Raw genomic sequence first — 19,108 nt, 5'->3', positions numbered from 1 at the left:
TCCTCTCGCTGGCGAATGTCAAATAGTTTTATCTCCGATTAAATATTTATCACGCCAAACAGCATTTGATAAAGCGTTTGATCGGCCGCCGCCGACAAAGTTCCTCGGTTTGTTATAAATGTCATCTATAACCTGTTTTGGATTTAGATCCGTTGAGGCGAGCACCAAGAAAAGTTTCTCGGTATGCTCTATATGTAATTTTTCTTATTATTTAATATTACTTATTTTTTTAGATTCTTTCTGTGTGTGCAATATATTATTCATATTTTTTTTTTTTCTTACAGATTAGTGCAACTACTGTGTATAAGACAACATGAAGTTTGCGGAACATTTATCTGCACATATTACGCCTGAGTGGCGTAAACAATATATTAGCTATGAGGTATAATTTAAGTAAAAACATTTAAGTTTATGCTGCGATTAATAAAGCGAGAAAATACATTCGTAAAGCAAACTTGTCAAAATCAAATTTAAAATTTTATCATTACACAAGCTTTTTTTTAACTAAATTTTTTTTTATCTTGCAGGAAATGAAAGCAATGCTTTATACAGCGGTGGAAGAGGCACCTTCAGATGAAAGCGTAGAACCAGAAGTGATATCGCGTCATTTTGCTTCATTTGATGAAGTATTTTTTACATTCTGTGATCGTGAATTAAAAAAGATTAATACATTTTACTCGGGTAAGAATTTCTTTGGCACTAATATTGTTTAATAATTTCATAATTTTTCTATGAATAATATATTAATTATTATTTATTTATTGTATAGAAAAATTAGCAGAAGCCACACGCAAATATGCAGCACTGCAAAGTGAATTAAAAACTGCACTGGAGCTGCAACAAGGAAGTGGAAAGAACAAAGGAAAGGCTAGTGTGAAACCAATTTTGCCCACCAGAAAGCTTAGGGATCTAAAGCTTGCGTTTTCAGAATTTTATCTCTCCCTAATTCTTCTTCAGAACTATCAAAATCTTAACCATACTGGATTTCGCAAGATTCTTAAGAAACATGACAAGGTATTTGTATTGCAATATTTGCATGTCTTTTGTAACTTAACGCTTGTTAGTCACAGCTTGTATAATTTCAGAGACTACAATTATATCCCAATATTATTACCATTTTCTCTTATAGTTGAAAAATAATGCAAGAAAATGCAAGAGAAACAGCTGTTATATATGATATTATAGCTATATTCCCTGTATTACTCAAGTAAAAGCCAGTAATTGTCTAATGATTTGTGCTTTTATTATATAATAGTGTTCAAATCTTAATTTCCCCATAATGTATTAAAAATATTTTCAGCTGCTATCGGTTGATGCTGGTTCAAAATGGAGAGTTGAGTGTGTTGAGACGTCACATTTTTACACGTCCAAAGATATAGACAAATTGATACAAGAAACAGAAGCCACAGTGACAAATGATCTTGAAGGTGGTGATCGACAGCGTGCTATGAAACGTCTTCGAGTACCACCACTTGGCGAGCACCAAAGTCCATGGACTACTTTCAAAGTTGGTTTATTTTCCGGTAGTTTCATTGTTCTCTCTATCGCGGTCGTCCTTTCAGGTATTGTAAAAAATGTATATATATTATATATATTAAATTTATATATATTTATATATATAATAAAATATATATATATATTAAGAATTTTATATATATATATATATATATGTATATAATATATATAAATTTATATATATTATAAAAGAATTACTATGTGTGCTTATAGTTTCATTATTAAAAATTTCCTTATTTTCAGCGATCTTCCATGATAGTGGAGAAAATCTAAAGATTGCATTTAGATTATATCGAGGTCCCTTCCTTATTATCGAGTTTTTATTCCTTATTGGAATTAATGTCTACGGATGGAGATCTTCTGGTGTCAATCATGTTTTGATATTCGAGCTGGACCCACGTAATCATCTTTCGGAGCAACATCTCATGGAACTAGCCGCTGTTCTCGGAGTTGTTTGGACGCTTAGCCTATTAAGTTTCTTATACAGTGCAAGTCTAAGCATTCCACCATACATAAATCCATTTGTACTTGTCTGCATTATGTTGACGTTTCTGTTAAATCCGATTAAGATATTTCGCCATGAAGCTCGTTTCTGGCTGTTGAAGATCATAGTAAGTACAATTTGTGCAATATTGCTCTTGTTGTGAATAAAAAATTGAATATAGTATATATAATTGAATATCTTTTGTGCGCTATTTTTTAGGGACGTGTTTTAATATCACCGTTTGCATATGTCAATTTCGCTGATTTCTGGTTGGCGGATCAGTTTAACAGCTTGGCGACTGCGTTCTTGGATTTTCATTTTTTAATATGCTTTTATATCACGAACGGCGACTGGTTAAAGGCAGGCGATACTACGCATTGTATGTCTGGCTCTCTCGTTATTAGACCTATCGTGAGTTGCCTTCCCGCGTGGTTTCGCTTTGCGCAATGTGTTCGTCGATATCGAGATTCCAGAGAAGCTTTTCCGCATTTGGTGAACGCTGGAAAATATTCTACAACTTTTCTCGTCGTTGCAGCTAATACTTTCTACGCTTATCACGCAGGTAAATTGCATTTATATTAAAAAACTTTTTAAAAGTGTATGTTTTTACATATATACCATATATATTAACTTCAATTTGAAGAGAATTTAAATATGATTTTTATATAAAATTATTATATACGTATGTGTACGTGTTTATAATTTTATAAAAATTATATTTAAATTTTCTTCTAGTTAAAGTTCTTAATTTTTTTTTTTTAATTAATGCAATGTATATATTTTCAGGAGAATATAAAAATCAATGGGAGAATCCATGGTTATGGCTATGGGTGTGTAGTTGCCTTATTAATTCGATATATTCGTACACATGGGATCTTAAGATGGACTGGGGTCTTTTAGATAGTAACGCTGGCGAAAATCGTTTTCTGCGGGAAGAAGTAGTGTACTCAGCATCTGTAAGTAAAACTTATTTGCAAAGAAATATATAATTTGATATTTATGTATTATATATATTAATAATTTAATTTGTATTTTTTAGTGGTTTTATTACTTTGCAATAATTGAAGATTTTATACTACGATTTGTATGGATTGCAAGCTTTATTCTTGTTGAATGCAAATACATCTCTAGCGACTTGATGACTTCCATTGTAGCACCTCTTGAGGTCTTTAGGTATAAACATCCTCTTTGAATTTATTTAAAAATTTCTATGTATCTTCCTATTTTCTTATCAAATTGTTTTCAGACGATTTGTATGGAACTTTTTCCGTTTGGAGAACGAACATTTGAATAACTGTGGTAAATTCCGCGCCGTACGAGATATCTCCATAGCACCCATAGAAAGTTCCGATCAGACGCAAATTCTACGAATGATGGATGACGAAAATGGTGTACTTAATAGGGGCAAGCGTAAAAGTGGTGGTAAAAAACAGAACAACATGAAGGAGGAAAAACGAGCGTTGCTTAAAGAAGAAACCATGGATATTGATATATCGAATGCAAGTTGAATATAGCTCAAAATTTTTGTACGATATTATTTTTAACTTGTTGCAATTGCAGACTGCTATTGGAAGCGTTTGAAATATAGTACTTAAGTGAGGATGATAAGTCACAATTTCGTAAATAACACATATTTGATTTCGTTAGAATACAGATGAAATGCTTTAGTTGAATATTATGAATTTGAAACTATTACAGTGCCTTTGATGTTGCTCTCGCATAAGATACTTCAGGATAAATTATAACACAAAATATTTTAGAATCTGCACCGAGTCTTCCAATATAAAAACAAATAGTTATAGCTTGAATAAATAAGCTTTATGAACTTTATAATCTTCAGATCTATAGATATTAAGACAGGATATACTCGCAAATGAAACATACTTTGCATGCTTTATGAAACGTTGATGAGTAAGATTTTGTCTGCCATTTAGATACCAATGATTTTATTGACTATATTGCTACTAAATTTTTTCTAAAAATGCCAATTTTTAGTAATAAGTATAATTGCTATAAATATGAATATTTCTACAAATATAAAAAAATAGACTATTGATGCATCACATAGCTTGATGTTATCACATTGTTAAGACAAGTGACACTAAATATATTAGACTAATGTTAGAAGTTTTTTTTATACATATTGAACATATAGTACTTATACATACCTTATGCAATTATATTGTGTGTATAAATTATTTTCTGGCCGCGAGAAGAGCAGACATATTGTAAATTCAATATTTAATTTACCAATATTTTGCATATTTGGATAATAGAGCATTTTGTATATAAAACAGTATTATAATTAGCCGACTATTTTATACAAATATTTGGTGAGATAATGGTCGAGAATACACTACGAATGCTTTGAAACATCATTCTAGCTTTGTTCTACATTCCAGAAAAATAAAGATAGAATGATGTTTCGAAACATTTGTAGCGCATTCTTGATCGCAGCCTATATTCCATTATCATCTTATTAATTTTGAAGATATATTGATATAATATAATATAATTTTTGTAGGAAGAGTTATCTATTTTATTTTCAATTGTTATATACTTAAACATATACAATATTTAATAACGATAAAAATGTATATCATTTTATATTATTATTGTTATATTATATGTTATTGTATTTATTATATCAAATTTTTGGTGTGTGTATATATATAAAACTTACTATCTATTATTAATTATTTATACACGTGCCACAAAATAAGTTAATGATTTATTACATTAGAATAACAGAGGCTATATATTTTAAATTTTAAGTAAATAATTCGACTTCATTTTTCGATAAAACTGCTTACATTTGTCAAACGTTATATAAGTATGTACATTATTATTATAGTAATATATTAAAATACATAAATAATCCACACAAAAGAAACTGTAACTATAATTTTCTCTGTATCAATTTTTTTGTTGGAAAAAAAATTAAAAGTTTTTATATTTATATATGAGTTCGAAATATATTTATTTCCTTTTTTGTACTTCTTCATTAAATATGTATTTATCTATGTAAATGATACTCATCTTATCTTCTAGTGAATAAAAATGTGTTTCTAGATGTAAATTCTATATTAGATTTTGTGTTCCAATAATTATGGTTTTATTATACTAGAACAACACAAGCGCGCGCTACGCGCGCGCCATTCTTCGGTTTTATGTTAAAAAAAATATTTTTTTAAAAATAATAAAATTTGTTTAAACTCGATTAATAGTTTTTCATAGAAATCAGCTGATTAAAGCGTTAATTTATTAATTAAATTTTTAAATAATATGATAAAAAATTAAAATAGTAATATGTTGTAAATAATATGTTATAATATCTTATTCTCGATTAATATTTTTTGATAGAAATCAGCTGATAACTTTCAAAAATATTAATCAAGTTTAAAGTATTATAACATATTATTTAAAATATATTAAAAGACATCAGGACTCTTTCTTGCGCTTATTCAGTGGCAGAATCTGCGAGAAAAATCAGTTTTCATATATTTTTGTTATTAATTTACAGATAATTATTAATGCAATTAACGTGCAATAATACGAGTCTTTTAATATCTTCGATAATTCATCTAAATTAATAGATTATATTTTGCGAAGAGATTTAACGAGCAATAATATATGTCTTATTGCGCTCGAAAAATCGTCTGAGTTAATAGGGGAACATATTTTGCGAAGAGGTATAGTGTAGCAATATGTGTCTTTTCAGGTCCGAAAAATCATCTGAGTTAATAGGAATACATATTATGCAAAGAGGTAGATCGAAGTAACGTCGGTAATAAAAGTTGCTAATTTATTGATAATAACGTCGATAATTTACCAACCTTTATTACCGACGTTACTTCGAACAACCTCTTTGCATAACATGTATTCCTATTAACTCAGACGATTTTTCGGACATATTAAAAGACATTTATTGCCGCACTATCGACACTACCTCTTTGCAAATTATATTCTCCTATTAACGCGGATGATTTTTCGAATATATTATTTGCTGCACTATCGACACTACCTCTTTGCAAATTATATTCCCCTATTAACTCAGACGATTTTTCGGACATAAATGACACATATTACTGCAGAGATAGTGCAGCTGTTCTATAGTTATACATATATATTTTTTTTTTTTTACATTATTACTTTATATTATTTGTTATATATTTTTACATTATTATTATTTTATATATTTTATGCATTATTTAAACAGATAAAAATAAGAATAATAATTAAAATAATTAAAAAATAATGTAAAGAATAATTATATTATTTTTTTTCGAAAAAGTAAAAGTTTGCGCAATTAAGTTATAGAACATTCTATATATAATTATAAAGTTTTTAACAAGATGATCTTGGAAATAATATGATTGATATGCTTAAAATAATCTAAATACAAATGCAATAAAAATATAAATGTGTACATAAATGTATATATATATAAATGCGTACATAAATGTATATATATATAAATGTGTACATAAATGCATGTATATATATATATATATATAAATGGTACATAAATGTATATATATATAAATGTGTACATAAATTAAAAAGTTAAATGTAAAACGGTGACATAAAATAATGTAGTAAATGTAAGTAGTATAGGTCAATAAAAGTAGTATAAATCAATAAAATATTAAAAGTTATTATTTATAATAATAAATAATAAGCAAAATTAATTAATTTGAAACATTATAATTAAGGGATAAATGCAAAACAGTGATATAAAATAATGATGTAATCAATATAAGTGGTATAGGTCAATGAAAGTAGTGTAGATCAATGAAAGTAACATAAGTTAATAAAAACACTATCAATCAATACATATAACAATAAATAATAAGCAATATTAATTAATTTTGACATCATAAATTAAAAAGTTAAATGCAAAATGGTGACAATCATATGTTCTACTATTAACTCAGGCGAGAAATGACACGGAGAACACGTGGAAAGAAGAAGTATGTTTTAGGAGAGTATACCTGGCGAAGAGGTTTTAATTTAGGCGTATTTACTGTGTTGTGTCGCATAATCACATAACCTGAAAAAACATCCGGCGACGCCGGGGAAAAAAAAACGTGGACTGTGTACATATATTGAAAAAGATCGAGCGTTGAAAGTATTATATTGTTGCTAATAATCAATTTTTATACTGTGTAATATCTTCTACTTAAAACTTTTACCCGTTAAGATTATGCCGATTGTATAATTATTGAATATCAGAGCATAATCTATCATATAATCTAATTATATGACACGTGCGCTTCAGTATTATTATACGTCACATTATTTCAAGTGAGGTAAATTTCTAAGATCAATTTTACATTTTATTTAGTATTTTAGTGATTTTATCCTGCATACACACATACATTTTCTCTGTCTGATTTTATATAATTATTATTTTGTGTGTGTATAAAAGTCTATCAACGTTTTTATTTGTTTGGCTAAATTTACATTGTCTTTTCAAACAATTTTAAACAATTACTTGCTCTAAATTATGAAATTATAGTTTATCTTGTTCATATTTTCTTTTACCCATGAAATTTCTAAGTTTTATTCTTTATGTTGAAAAAATAGGTTAAACAAGGTGCATCGGTTCTACAAACGTGCTATGTTAATCAGTTACTGGATTCTTTGTGTCTCATACTGTGATGGAAGATGTAGGCGCCACAGTTTTCTACGATGAGGACGATTGTTCGGACTACGGATGCTTACACAACAATGTCGAATATGATTACGATTATGCAGATACAGAGAAGGAAACTCTACATGAATTGTACCAGTATTGTCTTAGTCCTAGTCTATATGATACAGGATATAATCTGTTGCCTTTGTTGGGTTGCACAATCTTATTTAGATTGTTTATTCACATTCGTAAGATTCTTTTTTCTATATTAAAAATGTTATTCTTTTTATTCAGATCATTTCATTTGCATCAATTACAATTGTTTCTATTGTTTTATATTTCAGAATACATATCACACAAGATATTTCATATATTATCAGTAATTATAGGCTTGTACATTATCCACCATTATGTGCATGAATCTTTAAATATATTGATTGTATATGTTCTATTTTCTTACGCTATTCTATATGTGCCAAAAAAATGGTATAGTGGCATAGGAGTCTTTTTACCATCTCTTTTGATAATTGCATACTGGTATGTTTCAATAAAATATTTTTTAAATTACTTGATATTTATATTTCAGTAGATAATACTTTAATTTTTTTTCAGCGAGTTTTTTATGCAGTCAATAATATGGCACAAAATACGCAGTGTGATTATGATTATGGTGATGAAAGCGATTAGTGTTGCCATTGATAGAAGTGATTCGAGCAACTTGCCAGATATTTATAGTTACATGGGTTACATGTTTTGTGGTGTAACTTGTCTATTTGGACCCTGGATATCCTTTAATGATTACCTATTGTTGCATTATTCCAAGATTCAGGTAAATAAATAATCACAAATTTAGTTTTAGTTTACTATACAAAATATTTTAATAAAAAATGTTTCTTTTAAATAGTTTAGAAAATGATAGTGTTTAAAATAAAATTAAAAATTCTATTATAGGCAAGACGATGGATAATATGCAGCATGGGATATGCCATTCTTTCCTTTGTCTTCCTAAGCATTTCAAACTGTTGGATGCAATGGATATTCGTAGATAACTCTTGGAAGTTAGTATCTATAATTTCATATTCTTGATAAATATTTAATCTTACTGTTCCATATCTAAAATACTTTGTTTCATATTTTTTTAGGTGGTTGATAGCATACAGAGATGCATTGTCTTTTAGAGGATCTCACTACTTTGTATCATACATAGCTTCGGCGCTGTTAGTTTTAGGTGGATTTTCACTTTCAACGTCAATGATAGTTAAGCCTTTGTACATCGAGTTCCCACACTCGCTGGTTCAAGTTGTGATTTACTGGAACATTCCAATGCATTATTGGCTAAAAACTTGTAAGTATAAAAATCGGAATTCAAAACAAAGTGTTAATATTTTAAGAATAATAAATCATATAAATCAAACACAAAATGTGTCCGAGATATAAAAATAGAATTTAAATTAGTCTCAATATTATTTTTTACAGATATCTTCCGTCCTAGTATTAAAAATTATGGAACATTTGGCGCAGTGATCATCACATATCTCATAAGCTCTCTTTTGCACGGATTGAACTTTCAACTGGCAGCTGTGTTACTTAGTTTAGGATTTTATACATATGTCGAATTTCAACTCAGGGCCATGCTAGCTGATACTTTCGATGCTTGTATCGCGTCCAAACAATGCGCCAAACGAAAATGCGTACACAAATATAATTCCAATTGTTGGTGGGTGTTTATGACGAATCTGGCATTCTCCGGATTGGCGATGTTCCACTTAGCTTATTTAGGTCTCATGTTTGATACGTCCGATCTGCAAGAAACAGGGTACAGTTATAGTCACACTATCGATAAGTGGACTGAACTTGGATTCGCTAGTCACTGGGTAGCTTTGACTACATATTGTATATATTTTTTAATGAAGTAGCAAATTATTTTGTAAGTATGATTTATACAATTAATTTTATTAAGAATGATGTACTTAATTACTTTTTTATAAAAAATCATAAATCAAATCTGTAGCATATTTTATAGACAATTTCCTCTCTATAAAACTTTAAAAAATATGAATAATACATTTTAAGATAATATTTTATATTATTCCTAATGTATTTAATAAAACAATATAAGTTTGCAAAAAAAAAGAAATTTTTTTAACAATGAGAAAACAAAGGAAAGATGACTACTATTATTATTATATGTTATCTGCTTAAATAAATAATTTGTTTATATGCAATACACAAATACACAATAAAATTGCTTTGCAAATTTTGTTAGTATATTATTCATATTGTTGAATCATCGTAACTATAAAATAAAAGGTTAATTCTCGCATAATAAATACTTGTGTTTCTAATCGTTTGAAATTGTCTAATTGTCTTACATTGACAATTACACTACAATTATTGCTTGTTAATTTATTGAAGATTAAATGGATGAATATCACAAATTATATTTTAAAGTATTATAAAATATTTGTCACTTAATTTTTTTGAGATAAGTTTAACTTTTTAGCAATGTTTTTGAAAGATCAATACTTGTACGAACAAACGCATAGTATTTTGTTAGAAGGAAATTAGAAAAATAAAATTCATATTATTTATATTTATATATAATTATATCTTAATCGACAATTTTAATAAAATAATCCTTATAGTTACATAACATTACGTGTGTCGGCCATATATATAATAATATAGTAATATATTATTAACTATAGCAGCAAAATAATCTGGTGATATAACAATGATTGCAATCATAATCAACGTGTCATCATAATGTATGATAACAATCGAATGTACTAGTAAAAGGAAGTGAACATATAATTATATCTATACTGTACAATTTTTATCGGACGCATTGATAATTATATAGGCGTGCCATGATCTTTTTATCATAAAACAACAAACTTAGCATATACGCTGGATTCCCTTAGTTCATCTAAGGATATATATATAACAATCGCGTTCATGCATGTCTAAAAAGTGAAAAATATTCAAGCAATATAGATCTATTCTTTCCTGTCACTCTTCTATACACGCTTTTATTTCAAACGAAATAAGTATGTGCTTACACATATTTTCAAGATATAATAGAACAATAGAATATATAAGCATAGAGAATAAGCATATAAAAAGAATAGATCTAATAATCTTAAATACAGAGGAAAAGGAAGATAATAACATAATAGCTGTAATTATACTCTTTTGACGCGCATAAACGTAGTTAAATAAAAATAACAGAAAACAACGTTTAAAAAATGTGCTTGATACGTGAACCGAGATGTCCAGTTGCTCTTTCTGTCTGCACAATTATATATCTAGCGATTAATACTTACAAATTAATTGATATTTACAAATCTCAATAAAAGAGCAAGAAGAACGCAAATTCAAAATGGTCCCAATGCTATTTGCTCGCGATTATACATCGCGTCCATATATTTTTCATCTTCTAAACAGATATATATATATATATATATATATATATATATATATATTTCTCTAAATATTTTTCAATAAAATCTAGGAAGTCTAATCTCGCAGGCTTAAATATGTTAGGTCGTGGTCCCCGTTAAACCATGTCTTCTTATCAATGCATTTAAAGTGCAAATTGTAGTTCGTGTAAATCTTTAAAGTTCAACAAAATAGAACTAGTATTTTTTTCGAAAACTATATATAATAGATATTCTAGGCAACCTCGCTGCCTTTTTCGTCTCAAACTCTCGATGTTTAATTTTTCTATCATTTGCTTTCTTACCGTAACACTACCATTATATATGTATCTAATTGCAATATTAATATGTATAGTAATCGGATGAAACTGAATTGCAGAACGAATCGGATTTCAAATAAGGCACAATTCTTCTAATCACTAGAAAGCAATACCTATATATGCTATCACTATGTTTCATTAAACGTGTTTAACGCTAATCCGATTCAACCTCTGTAATCTCATTCATCCGATGTTACACCACATAACTATAGAGCTACTTAAATCTACAATGTTCGCAATACAATAAAGAAAAAGAAATAAGATATAGAGCACAATTTGAGTGATATAGAATATACATTCTTAATGCAAAACCAGATATTATGTATAATGAGTATACATAATGTGTATTTTGATTCGCATGACAGAACCACTCTCTGACATAAATGTCTCTCGAATTATTACATAAATTATCATTTATTTTGTATTTACATATTGAAGAAAAAAATTTTCTTTTCTCGCATCCGAATATCTTCGATATTTCGATTTGATAAAATGGTGATTATTTCATTCCTCTTTGGATATAATATTATACATATATGTAAGAATATGTTTGCTAAATGAAATATTTATAATTATAAGAGTCATTAGATCTGATTTTATTTAATGTGATTAATACTGATATTGCCGCATCGTTCATGTTTATTTCATTTTTGAGATTTCACAGTGGGAGACTCCTCGCGAAATGAAGATGAGGAATTCGCTATGCGACACCACGGAAAGAAAAGAGGGATATAACGTAGGGTATTAAAAATCCTGTCGAGAAGTGTAATACTTTCCGTGGCATTGAGAAGCTAAGAGAAAAAAAGAAAGAAAAGGCGAGATGAAGGAGAGAGGATTGGCAACGTGCATAAAATCCAGCAAGTAAAAAGCGAGCAAAACGAGCACCGTTATATGCCGCGCGTTTCATTCTTGTCGCGCAGCTTCCAACAATGTCATTATGGGGTTCTTTTCGCGACAGCGGTGCTGATCGAGTAGAAAATCGTGATACCGTGTCGCGTCAAGTTGACAAGACGAGTTCTCGCCAACAGGATGAAAAACAAGAAAATATAAATGAATAATAATAAAAAAAGACGAGAGACGGACATGGAACGCGGAGCTGAAGTAACTTTAAACCAGGATGAAATAATATCACGAGTATTTAAATTTAAATAGGCGGCCGCAATACCCCAGAATTGAATATCTCTCATCCAGGAGACAGAATTCTCGTGAGTTCCCTGGTTTCTTATCCATCTCGTTCTGCTTATTGTGTACTGCTGCGAAAAAAAAATAGTTGTTTACTCGTCTGTGGAAACGTTATTGGAATCGTAATTTGGTTTATCGCACGAATCTCTCGGAGCACGTGCAATAAATACGCAAAGGTTGATAAACTCCGAATAAGACCAGCAGACAAACAATTAATCTTTTAGACTGCGCAATAATTGACGGAAATTAACGCAAAATATTTAATTTTATGACGCGTCTGTTAATAAATAAAACAGCCTCGATCTTTACGTTTTGGAAAAGTTTCGCGAAAGTTGTACCATATAAGTGAAATCTTCCTACATAAAGACAATTTTTTCTAAACGAGAAAACACATTGATATATATACAATCCCGTTATGTATGACAATGCTTTTTTAACTTTTTGCGCAAATCAAATTAATTAATTTTAATAAATCTATCATTATTTTTTAATTTTAATATGAACATTGTTGCAAATATCAATTTATTTTTGTCGAATTATATATATATATATAAAAATTCCGAGAAAAATAAAACATTCTTTATCTGAAGAATTTTAGCGAGGATTATTACAAATCATTATGTTGAATGCAAATACTAAATTAAAAACAATATCGATCAGTATTTGACATAATTATTCTAAGAAAAGGCATTAATTTTTTTCAGCAACGAAAAACTTTCAGTCTCTATTATATGTCACATCTCTACGCAACGAGATGCAGGAATTATATATGTATATATAGTATATAGTATATAGTATATTAATCGGAGTATTTATACATAAGAAATATTTGCATAACTTTGCAAAATTTGCTCCGATGAGATAGAGATACGATGAGTTTTTAATATTTTCACGTACTGATTATTCTTTCACGAACAATAAAATTTGTATGCTTCGTGATACATGATATAATTTTTTTTTTTTGTAACGGGGATATAAAGAATTGAGAAATTAAATTCATATTTTTATATATAATTTCGCGTTTTTATTTTCAATCTAAGAAATAATCACCATTCTATCAACACGATAATTTTCTCGTAAAAACAGATCTCTAAAGGATTGCATCCGTATTCTAAGTTTACATTGTAGACTCTTGAGCTACTGTATAAAGTGTGTGATAGGACGAAAATGAGATGCATGTTTTGCATTCAAGCGACTTATGGTGTTTATAACTTATACTTTGATATGTTTTTTGCGCTTTTTCCACTTCTAAAAGAATAAAAAATAGCGCTAGATAAGATTGTCGCAAAAAATAGATCCGAAGATAAAATTTGAATTCTTATTCTGTGAAATTTTTAATTGCAGTGATATGACTTAAATATCGGAATAAGAAAAAAATTTATTTTAATTTGCCTGTAAAAAAATAACATTTTTATAAATTCAATTTAATTAAGATACATTTTTCTCTCCTTTTATATGTGAAACAGAGAGAGAAAATAAAATACACAACATTGAAGAAAGATATTTATATATAAGCGATTCATAATTTAGAATTTTGAATATTAAAAATTTAAAATTACGCGTAGAATAAAACTTTGCTCATTCCTTTTAATTCGTCTTTTTGGTAGAAAAAAAAATACTGTTTTAATGTCCATATTGACATCTCACGTGTTTCTCTTTCAAGAAAAATGCGAGAAATTTCGACTGTCGATGTAACCAATAACAATATTTCTTTATTAAGAATGTCTTTCTTCTAACGATTATTTGTCCTTTTTTAAACATAGAGTATTATAAATTCGAGCGAGAGTATAGAGCATTCTTCCTCGAATAAATGACGAATTTCGTCCAATCTCACGCCAATTTCCATTAGTTATAAACTATACACATATGTCACATGCATTCTCATTTAGGGACACGAAATATAACATAGTAATCTTTACAAATAGTCTCGATTAAGTATTTATAATAAAAAAAATTCGTATATAATTAATGTGTAAAGATCACTAGATTATTTAAACCGGCGCCGGTGCCGGTATTAACAAAATCCACTTTTCTCTCTATGAATCATGATGAAGACATAGAATGGGAACGTTCATCAAGATGGTCCTTATCGTCGATGTCAATTCAAAAGTTTCTAGTAATAGTAACGAAAGTCCCATCTAACACGAGAGCCAATTCTACGTCACCATGCATTTTTTTAGCACCATTTCCTTGAAGGGAAGCGTCCTGTGAGATGGAGTCAACATTCAGCATTTCCACTTCATCATGGAAGGCTTGCGCATATACTCACCGAAATTGCATCCCGACTTTGACTTTTTATTGTCAACAGAAAAAAGTACGTGAGATTGCGCACCGATTACCAGCCCGGATCTATCGGTGAAGTTCGAAGAACTGATAAGCGAAAACGAGAGAATTGATGTATGATTTCATCAGATATAGCGGAAGAAAGGATATCCGCGAAATCAATCGATTGTCGTCTTCCGGTCATCATCGTCTCGACTTTCCCGTCGACAAGACGAGAAAGAGCCGGGAGCGCGGATAATACTTTTAATAAGGAACGATTACGTCGATGGCGGAGATCATTCACAGGTGGGTGATGGTGATCTCGTCGTCGAGGTCGTCCTTCTCATCGTCAGTCTCCTCTGGCTGATTCGCCTCGATCTGGGCGGCCTTCGGATCCTCGGCGATCGCTTTGAGCCGTTGTTGCTTGCGCCTGTGTAGCAATTCGACAATAATGTAGCCTATGGTGCCGGTAATCAGCACCGTCAGCATCACATACAGCTTCATACGGGCGCAGAGATGCGTGCTGTACGCGTAGGCGATCACGAAACCTGCGCTCTCCCATAGCCTGTAGTTTGAGAAGGCCGCCTCCTTGTTACGTCTGAACAGCGTGCCATAGAGTCCTGTAAAAAGGAATCGCACCAGGTACGACGATAAGAGAAAGATTTAAGAATGATTTTTAGTGTCTAAGAAATATTCATCCGCGAAAAAATTAAAGGTTTCTGTTATTATATCTACAAAGATGTTAAAATTATTTTTATGTGGATTCTAAATTTTTTATATAATTACATTAATGATCTTTAAAAATGACGCACCATTAGGAAACATATAGTGTTAATGATTCGCAATGTCATATTAATGTAATTAGTAAAAAAAAAATCAAGAAAAATCTATGAGAAAAAAGCAGAATATACGAGGTATATATTAATCCATGATGGCAATAGCCTTAATTAAAGATATATTTAAATTTAAGGAAATGTTCCATTCACAGCTAAAATTTGACAAGTGGAATTTTCCAATTTAATCTTCAAATCTTGCGTAATAACAACTTGTTATTTTCGTAAGTTGTCGACATACGATGGAAAGAAAATTTTCCATCAATAATTGGTGTAATTTGAGATTGTTTTATAATATGTTCTTAGAGAGACTTGAGAGAATATTTTTTAGATCTTTAAATAATGATATCGCATGAGTGATTGTGCTAATTATCTAGATTGAAATTAGAAATTCGCACGATGTGCACGCATGATGCACGTAATTATTCCGCCAAAGCCGGATACGAAGTAAGTGCTGTCTATATTGTGTGCTTTAATGTATAGGTAGTTGGATAGATTTGCATATCGGTTTTTGCAAAATCTCAGGATGCAACTCGAACAAATCGTAGAGCGATTAATCTCGGAAGAACTACACACTAACAATAAGACAGAAAAGAAACGCCGAAACTTGCTTTCCGGTCGTATAATTGTGCAGAAGTTCTAATTATATATATACAGCTTGCTATGCGCAGGTAACGCGAAATTGTGTCATTTGGTTGTTCTTTATTACACGTGAAAACTGCAGTTAACAAATAAAAATTAAGTCGAAACGGAATTATTGATGTCGCTCGAATATCTCTTTTTTCATCTCAAAACAAAGGAGTGGTAATTATTTTTTTCTAGTGATAAGAAATCTAAAAAACATTGATTTTTTTTTATAATATCTAGTATAGATTCCTTTTTATTTGCCAACCACAACGCATTATGATGCAACAACTCTTGAAAAATGCGAATATATAATGGAATGTTTCTCTGATGTTTAAATTAAATCCTACGCATTAATGAAATAAAGTATGAAAAATTAGTATCGAGTAATTTTTTGTGACTTGAGTATTATCTCTGAAAAAATTTTTGGACATGATTTAATCAACGAAGGTAAAAATCGTCGTCTTCAGTTGATGCTGTAATACGTAATATATGAATATGAATATTTGCTTGATTTCACGTAAGTAAATTTTTTGCGAGATAAAGAGAAGTATTTTTAATGCCTTTGAAAATATATCGATACAATATATCAACAATATGTAGTGTCTTATTTAGAACAAATCTATTTATTGTCATCTAACTATATCATCGAATATTTGATGTTGCGTTGATGTAATGATGATGTTACAATAATGTTACAATAATGTGTATTCAGCTTTATTATGCATCATAAAATTACTATTTTTTTTCTATATGTTATCTCCCTTAATCAATTTCTCCGGGCTCTAATTCAGGAAAACATTTTCATTAATCATGACTCTTTTATTAATTCAACTGATTATATAGCAACGGCATGTGCAAACTAATATAAAGAAAATTACATTATCGAAGTAGTCGCTAGTTATCGAACAGCAATTTAGCTGTTTAGTAATTCGCGATTTATTACTTCCTCTCTTTCTGTCGCGATTAATTTTTTATAGATTACATATTACATCATCGAACCTTCTATTTATCTACCTTGTCAACAACGAACAAGTGCTACATAAAAAAGGATATTTTTCTTATTATCCGTCAAAAATCGCAGACAAATTGACGTTTGCATAATCTATGAAATATAGCCGATGATTATATATTTGTTATAAACTCTATCTTCTCTTTTTTCTCCGACTGAATAGATCAGTGATCTTAGCTTATTAAAAACGTTAATATTAATGAGAAATAATTTATTTCCAGACTAATATTATTTTTTTGTCACGAATATATTAAGAATGCTCGTCAAGTATTCATCTGATCTGTCAATATCCGTGTTGATTGTTGTGAACAAACAAATGCGTAAGCAGTAAATCTTAACGGGCCAAGGGTAAATAATAAAAATTCATCGATTCGATTTTCTTGAAACGACACAGAAAGAGACTGTCGGACAAATCCGCGTAAATCAAAATTGATTTGTCTATCTCTCATCGTATTATGGATAATCAATAATAATGGGATTAAATAATTTAACGATATAACGTTTGCTTCATTATGTTCGATTGTGCGAATAATAATAATAAATGCACGCTCCACATTATGGATTCTAATCTAATATTAATCCGAATAATCTTTTTGTCTCTCTATAATGCAACAATATATCGTTCGATTTATTATATACTGGATTGCGCGTATAATAGCTTGCAAGCCATATGGTTAATAACGTTCATCACGTAATATTTTTCATGATGCTCGATTATTTCAATAGAAACTGATTGCTGTAAAATTAACATATAAAAAATAACAATTCTGAAAAACTGTTATAGCATTGCACTATCTCTCTTTATTATATATTATATGTGTATATATATTCTTTGTGTATTTTTTTATTTTTGCAACATTTAAAATATAATGACTAACATGTAAAATATAATGAATACTCACCATTGACCTGCGTTTGCCATACGGCATCACCTACGCCCCATAGACCCGAAACAGAATAAAAGACATAGGGATTATCAGGATGAGGCTTCCACATGAGAAGAACGACTACGAGAGAAGCGTGAACGATGGCGCCAAGTGCCATCAGCGGTTGTCTGCCGACGAATTTCATTAATGAACCGAACAACAACGAACATCCGGCATTGACCACCCCGAAGCAGATCATGACGTAGCCGACCCTGTGAACACCTAGGGCGCAGGAGATGTACGCCTGGAAAGACAAAAAGAGATAAAAGAATTCGATTTAATATTTCTTTTTTTAATTCGCCAAAGATAATCTATGACATTCCGAGTCCATTAAACTTTCTTCTTTTCTCTCTTTTTTTCTTTCTTTCTTTGAACGTTAAAGGTTGTTGATAAATTAGATCAATAGTTGAAACACAATGGCTTTCATTATCATCGCTCTATATTAGTAAATGTGCTCTTGATTTTCATTCTGCATTTCGATTATCGTATTAAGCAATCAACATCAAACTTAATGACCATATAGAAGATATCATACTATGAATTTTACACTATGAAAAAGAAAGCAAAATTGAAAAAAAAAGAGAATTGGTTTTAATGCAATTAAACTTTAATTTTTTCTTTATAATTTTTACATTGTTAATATTAACAAAAGAATTATAAAAATATTTTTTAAAATATTTGTATTTAGAAAAAAAACTTAATAAAATATTAAAATACATATTAAAACTCAAATTATTAAAAGTGAAAATAATTTTTTAATACCAATAAATGTGAGGCTTGATAAAAAAGTGCATAAAAACGAATCAATCAATTCTTAGATTGCTCATAATAATATCGATTATAATAAGATTAATTTTTCTCTCTTTGAATTT

General features: G+C 29.5%; 3 protein-coding genes across 5 annotated transcripts in view; 2 read left to right on the top strand and 1 right to left on the bottom strand.

Moving 5' to 3' along the window:
• Positions 1-4,571, top strand: part of LOC145946799 (solute carrier family 53 member 1) — a 67,348-nt gene extending 62,777 nt beyond the window's left edge. The window contains exons 1-10 of one of the 2 annotated variants that reach the window (XM_083056557.1): positions 42-181; positions 285-382; positions 528-681; positions 770-1,014; positions 1,301-1,562; positions 1,759-2,126; positions 2,219-2,561; positions 2,786-2,955; positions 3,039-3,172; positions 3,246-4,571. In XM_083056557.1, the coding sequence (XP_082912683.1) occupies positions 314-382; positions 528-681; positions 770-1,014; positions 1,301-1,562; positions 1,759-2,126; positions 2,219-2,561; positions 2,786-2,955; positions 3,039-3,172; positions 3,246-3,507 (2,007 nt within the window). In that variant the 5' untranslated portion in view covers positions 42-181; positions 285-313 and the 3' untranslated portion in view covers positions 3,508-4,571. Of the gene's footprint in view, positions 1-41; positions 182-284; positions 383-527; positions 682-769; positions 1,015-1,300; positions 1,563-1,758; positions 2,127-2,218; positions 2,562-2,785; positions 2,956-3,038; positions 3,173-3,245 lie in introns of those variants that run through there. The other variant, XM_083056563.1, reaches the window with a different exon arrangement.
• Positions 4,572-6,794: 2,223 nt separating this feature from the next.
• Positions 6,795-9,639, top strand: Por (Protein-serine O-palmitoleoyltransferase por). The gene is made up of 7 exons (XM_083055993.1): positions 6,795-7,311; positions 7,589-7,885; positions 7,982-8,174; positions 8,250-8,466; positions 8,589-8,695; positions 8,780-8,982; positions 9,114-9,639. The coding sequence occupies exons 2-7, from the start codon at positions 7,663-7,665 to the stop codon at positions 9,551-9,553; spliced, it is 1,383 nt and encodes a 460-aa protein (XP_082912119.1). The 5' UTR covers positions 6,795-7,311; positions 7,589-7,662; the 3' UTR covers positions 9,554-9,639.
• A 2,390-nt stretch (positions 9,640-12,029) lies between these two features.
• LOC145947530 (UNC93-like protein) overlaps positions 12,030-19,108 on the bottom strand; it is a 66,513-nt gene continuing 59,434 nt past the window's right edge. For both annotated transcript variants that reach the window (XM_083057318.1, XM_083057316.1), the window contains 2 exons: positions 18,213-18,480; positions 12,030-15,461 (listed from right to left, as the gene is read on the bottom strand). In XM_083057318.1, the coding sequence (XP_082913444.1) occupies positions 15,142-15,461; positions 18,213-18,480 (588 nt within the window). In that variant the 3' untranslated portion in view covers positions 12,030-15,141. The remainder of the gene's footprint in view (positions 15,462-18,212; positions 18,481-19,108) is intronic.

This window comes from Prenolepis imparis, unplaced genomic scaffold (genome assembly GCF_030444845.1).
Source record: "Prenolepis imparis isolate NDT839.2.m4 unplaced genomic scaffold, iyPreImpa1.0 SCAF_2, whole genome shotgun sequence".
In the NCBI taxonomy this organism is placed as follows: Eukaryota; Metazoa; Arthropoda; class Insecta; order Hymenoptera; family Formicidae; genus Prenolepis; species Prenolepis imparis.
This window is presented reverse-complemented; position numbering and strand designations above follow the sequence as displayed.